Source organism: Osmia bicornis, unplaced genomic scaffold (assembly GCF_907164935.1).
Source record: "Osmia bicornis bicornis unplaced genomic scaffold, iOsmBic2.1, whole genome shotgun sequence".
NCBI classification, from domain to species: Eukaryota; Metazoa; Arthropoda; class Insecta; order Hymenoptera; family Megachilidae; genus Osmia; species Osmia bicornis.
The window spans coordinates 817,837-824,039 of record NW_025791113.1 but is presented as its reverse complement, the minus strand read 5'-3'; the positions used below and the strand labels follow the sequence as shown (position 1 = coordinate 824,039).

General features: G+C 41.9%; 1 protein-coding gene across 1 annotated transcript; it reads left to right on the top strand.

Moving 5' to 3' along the window:
• The first annotated feature begins 4,596 nt into the window (after positions 1-4,596).
• LOC123988748 lies at positions 4,597-5,959 on the top strand. Its single transcript, XM_046289501.1, has 2 exons — positions 4,597-5,862; positions 5,930-5,959. The coding sequence occupies exons 1-2, from the start codon at positions 4,597-4,599 to the stop codon at positions 5,957-5,959; spliced, it is 1,296 nt and encodes a 431-aa protein (XP_046145457.1).
• Positions 5,960-6,203: the final 244 nt, after the last annotated feature.

Here is a 6,203-nt window from a genome sequence, read left to right as displayed (position 1 = left end):
ATATAACCGTAAAGCTTATTAGCTGAATACTCTATTTCTTTACCAAAGTAAATTATATGTTAAATGGTAAATGGTGGATGATAAGTGATCATGTCAATGCAAATGCAAATAGAACCAATTATTTCATGACATTTCAAAATAAGGAAATAAACAACACGTAAATAAATCAAATCAAATGTAAACTGTGTAATTCAGTATGCTACTGTATAGTGTAAGAATAAATAAATCAATCAATCAATAAGTAAAGTATTTTAAACTAATATTTAAAATGGTGAAATTAAACAGAACCCGCGCACCATGAAAGCATTTGAATAGACAAAACCACTCATCATCACAGAAGAATAGCAAAATTAATTAAGATAAATCAAATCAAATCCCCAACTTCAACTGGTCAGAATGAATAAATGAATGAATAACGAATAATGAATGAATAAATCAAGGAAGAGAGAAACAGCAGAATACCAGCAAGTACGAGTAAGGTAAAGTAAAATAAACCATTGAAAAGTAAAGATGAGATAACAAATGACAAATGACAATTATTTGCAGCAACATAACCCTAATGTGTCGAAGCCACGGTGTCAAAACTAGCATGCAAGGACTAGTTAAAAGGAACGACATTAAATAAGAGAGCTGAATTGCAACTGAAAAGGAAAGAAAAGAAAGGAAACAAGGTAAGGTAATTGCAACATACTATAAAACAACAGAAATTACCCATACTGGTGACATGACTATTAAATTTAAATTACAGAAACAGCCCGCCGTCATGGAAGAGCAACATTATGACCATAGGGAAACGTCATGAATAAATCGAATTAAAGAATATCAAAAGAACATCAAAATGTCCAATGAATATCAAGGATGCACAGGAAAATCAAGAAGCGATAATGAAATAAAATGAATATCGATAACAGTGATAACGTGACATAATAAATTAGAATATATAAATATAAATATATTAAAATATAGAATATAGAATAAAGAATAACCGTATGGAAACAAATCATAAATATATTAATACAATCTACAGAACTTTGTACCATCATGAGTTAAAATAAACTAAATCATAACAATTACTTTAATTCAATTCAATTCAATTCAGAATGAATGAACAGTGACAGAATGAAAGAATGAACAACTGAACAATGAAGTAATCAATTAAAGATACTAAAGAATGAGTTAAATAAGGTAAATAGTTATAAGTCATAAAGTATAAAGTGAAGGTAGTAACCAACATAATGTAAATAATGTAAATAATGTAATGTCACGTAATATAATGTAAAACAAAATGAATTATACTAAAATAGAATACAAAATACAAAATACAAGAAGTGAACTCAATAAAATATAATACAACCGTACCGATTATTAGCTACAATACTCTATTTCTTTACCAAAATAGCCCATAAGTTAAATTATAAATTATAAATGGTAAGTGATAAACGATGAATGATTATGTCAATGCAAATGCAAATAGGACTTACTATTGAATGATGTATCAAAATAAAATAACTGAAGCGACAATAATCAAATCAATATAAAGTACGCAGTTCAATAAACACTACACCAGTATATAGACTGAATAAATAATTAAATAAATGAGTAAATAAATAAGGATACTTAAATAACAAGGTTATAATAAAACCACGCACAATCAAAGCATTTGAATTGACAGAACCACCCATCATCACAGCGAGAGCAAAACTAAAGTAAATAAAGTAAATAGAGAGTAAAATAAATCATATTCATTAACTTTAATTGATCAGAATGAATGAGTGAATGAATAATGAATGAATGAATGTATGGAACCATTAAGAAAGTTAAAGATTAAGGAAAATAAAGAAGGTAAGGCGTGAGTGAAAACAAGAAGCAGGAATGTATCAGAACGAATGAACAATGATAGAATGGAAGAATGAACGACTGAACAGTGAAGTAATCAATTAAAGATATCAAAGAAGAATGAGGTAAATTATAGGGTAAATAATAAGGCATAAAGTATAAAGTGAAGACCGTAACCAATTTAATGTAAATAATGTAATGAATGTAAAGTAATGTAATGTAATATAATGTAAAACAAATGAAATATACTGTTCCGGATTTAGAGCGCCATAATTCAAAATATAATTTAATTAGTGTTCGACAACACCATCGGCTCGGCGTTGTCGTCGGTCGATCGGTTTATAAAAACACCGACGCCGCGACAAACGTCCTACTCATTCGTTTGCGCTCTGAAAACAAACGACTACCGTTACACGCGACTAATTCGCTACGGGCTTCTTTACGAATTAAAGAAGATAATAAAGTGCCAAGTGAACTTGTTTATTACCAAAGTATTGCCAGTGTCAAATTCATTTTCCTGCACGCTTTTCCCTTACTAATTTAACCGGCGTTTCTGCCTAGAGCAAAAATTAATACTCTACGCGCAACAAATGGTCCTTCGGGCCGGATTGTAAGGATCTAAAGCAGTGCAGTGCCGCATATAAAACAATTCTAATTGTGTGGTGAACATTAAAATCGCGAAAGTGCTGAAATCTAAGCCGGATTAAATCGGCAGAACAAAGGATTTTGCACGTGTCGTTCGAACTCAACCGACATCGCGACCTCCGCCGGTAAACATCGGAGGACGTTCACGCGCTTCGCTTCGCGAAAACAGTGACGTGGTCATAACAGTTCACCTTGCGGGTACAGTACGTTTATTTGAAACACTTAATATCAAACATTATGGATACATTAATCCGCGAAAATAAAGTGCATGCACGCCTGATCAACAATGCACTGCTCAACTTTAAAAAATTGGGGAAGGCGAATCACACTCCTGCAGTGATTCGCAGTCGGATCAACCTGCTCAAGGATTACTGGGCCAAATTCCAATCAACGCAAGTCCAGATCGAGGTTGCAGCAACGGAGGAGGACACCAGGGCGAATCCCTACTTCTCCAGCGACGTCTTCGGGGATACGGAAGCAGCTTTCCTTGCCGCCCTCGACGCTATGACGGCAGCCTTACCGACGGACTCCGAACCTGCAAGTAACCCATGTAATACGAGTACCGCTTCTTGTAATCGCGAATCTGCACTGTCGGCCAAGCTTCCTCGCGTCGAATTACCTAAATTCTCCGGGGACTATACGGAATGGGAAAATTTTCGAGACCTCTTTCAGTCTTTAGTTGGCTCTAACGACGCGTTACCGGAGGTGCAAAAGTTGCACTATCTTAAATTAAGCTTAATTGGTGAAGCGTCTCTTCTATTAAAAAACGTTGCCACTTCCGCGGCGAATTACGAGGCAGCGTGGAAACTATTGACCGACAGGTACGCTAACGAACGCGCGCTCATAACCGCTCACCTGAAAATGTTGTTCGACTCACCCCCGATCGGATCCGCAGTTCTAAGCGATTTAAAAAGTTTACGCGATAGATCTCGCGCCGCATTAACGGCCTTAAAAAACATGGCTCGCCCGGTCGAATACTGGGACGATGTTCTTGTTTTTCACTTTGTCCGCAAGTTGGACAAGGAGTCCCATCGGGAGTGGGAGTTACGCATGGGTGAAGAGGAATTGTTCCCATCCCTCGCGGATTGGGAGGCGTTCCTCAATGTGCGAATTCGAACTCTGGAATCGTTGGCGTCATCCCGCGGAGAAGGAAACAGCGCCTATAAAAATAAATCAGCGCCTATTAAAAACGTGAAAGCGCATTTAAACGCGTCGGAAACGAAATGCGTCGCGTGCGGCGCCGATCATGCTTTGTTTAGATGTGACGTGTTCCGTGGGCAATCCGTCGAACAACGATTATCACTCGCGCGCGAACATCATCGATGTTTTAATTGTTTACAAAAAGGACATCTCCCGGCAGCCTGTCCTAGCAAACGCGCTTGTTCGATATGTAAAGGTAGACATCATTCTCTTTTGCATTCTGAGCGAAAGGGTTCGAAGACGTCGTTCGTAAGCAAAGGTCGCGAATCGACCTCTCACGCGGATTTAGAATCAAGTCAACATTCGGCGCAACCTACACACGTAGCGGACGACAATATGGAAGACACGCCGATGTCGAATTCGGTAAACACGCACTTCGGTACGTCGCGTCATGAAAAAAAGGTCGTTCTCGCTACAGCTTGGATCAAAGTTGGCACTTGCGAAGGCCGACAAGCGACATTACGCGCTTTAATTGATCCAGGGTCGGAAGCGACATTCATTCGCGAGAATGTTGCAAACGCGTTGCGCGCTAATCGCCAACACGTTCAGGCTTCCGTCTCCGGCATTGGTGCCGGGACGTCGGCCACCGTTCGCGCCTCCGCGCACGTTACGATTGAACCGTGCCACGGAAAAGGGCCTGTCATCCCTGTGCGCGCTCTTATCTTGAAACGGCTTACTAATTACCGCTCAAATTCGATAGACACCTTGAGTAGGTGGATACACTTACGTGGTCTTGAGTGGGCCGATCCTCTCACTAATAATAATGCGCCTGTGGACCTCATAATCGGCGCGGATAATTATGGCGCGATCTTGCTCGAAGGCCTTCGAAAAGGCCTTCCATCCGAACCCGTCGCGCAGAAAACGATTTTCGGGTGGGTGTTGACTGGTCCCGCTCGGTCCGCTGAGTCTCACGCAATGCAACTCCACGTACATTACGGTGACCTTAACGCTGAAATAAACAACACGTTAAGGAAGTTTTGGGAGGTGGAAGCGCCTCCACCGGTAACGTTCCTCTCCGAAGAGGACAAAAAATGTGAAGAACATTTTCGGCAGACTCATTCGCGTAAACCCGACGGCAAATACGTAGCGCGATTGCCGTTTAAATCAGAGCCTCCCATCGATATCGGGGCTTCGAAAGGAATCGCGGTCGCCTCCTTTTATAGATTGGAGAAACGGCTCGCCAAAGACGCGGAACAAGCTACGGCTTATCACTCCTTTCTGGAGGAATACCTGCAGCTCGGTCATATGCGGGAATTTCTTGAAACAGACCCTCCTTCTGAGCAAAAGGTCTATTTGTCGCATCATCCGGTCATCCGTCAAGACAGCAGTACGACAAAATTGAGAGTGGTTTTTAACGCGTCGATGCCTACGTCAAACGGGTCTACGCTAAACGATCACTTACTAGTTGGTCCGAAATTGCAAGCTGACCTCGCGGTCACGATTTTACGATGGCGCATGTATCAGTTCGTGTTCGCAGCAGATATCGCTAAAATGTTCCGGCAAATCTGGATCGATCATCGCGACACCGCCTACCAGCTGATAGTTTGGCGCGTTAAACCCGAAGATCAGCTGAAAACATATGAACTGCTTACCGTGACATACGGGACGGCCCCAGCGCCCTTCCTCGCGAATCGGGTCATCAAACAACTCGCGCTGGATGAGGGGACTAATTTCCCTCTCGCGGCTCCTATCCTGAATGAGCACCTCTACGTTGACGACGCGCTTTTCGGGGCCGATGATCGAGTGTTGGCTCGTCAAACACGGCAGCAGGTAACGGATGCCCTCAGACACGGAGGTTTCCACCTAAGAAAGTGGTCAAGCAATTGTCCACAGTTATTAGCGGAGATCTCCCACGTTGATCACGAGCTGGCCTCGAGCCGCTTATTTCAAGATGCCGAAGGGTTAAAAATGTTGGGAATCCGTTGGTTACCGAAATCGGACGAATTTCGATTTCAATTTAAGCTCGACTCCGCTAGTACGGCGAATCCGACTAAGCGCGGGGTTTTGTCGAATATCGCGCGAATCTTTGACCCATTGGGGTGGATTTCTCCCGTCGTTATCGTGGCCAAGATCTTCATGCAAAAATTATGGGTAGCCAAGTTAGATTGGGACGAACCTCTACCTTGCGAACTAACCAACCAATGGCGCGAATATTCCGCGGAGTTTAACGATTTACGAAAGGTAACCCTTCCGCGCTGGATTAGGATGGGGAATGCTACAATCGAGTACGAAATACACGGGTTCGCAGATGCTTCGCAAGACGCCTATGCGGCTGTGATTTATTTACGTACAATCTCCATCGCGGACGAGGTCGCGTTACATTTACTCATGGCAAAAACAAAGGTAGCACCGTTGAAACCACTCACAATTCCGCGGCTAGAATTATGCGCGTGCGTCCTAATGACGCGATTGATCGAGCAGGTTCAGGCTACATTAAAACTCGATAAAGTACCAGTTTACGGTTGGACTGATTCCACCGTTGCATTAGCTTGGATACATAAGCATCCGAGTCAATTAAAAAC

Excerpts from the sequence above, each read along its gene's own strand:
- LOC123988748 (XM_046289501.1), top strand. The coding sequence starts at position 4,597 with ATGCAACTCCACGTACATTACGGTGACCTTAACGCTGAAATAAACAAC. Across the intron at positions 5,863-5,929 it reads AGTTTAACGATTTACGAAAG|ATGCTTCGCAAGACGCCTAT; the intron begins GTAACCCTTCCG and ends ACGGGTTCGCAG.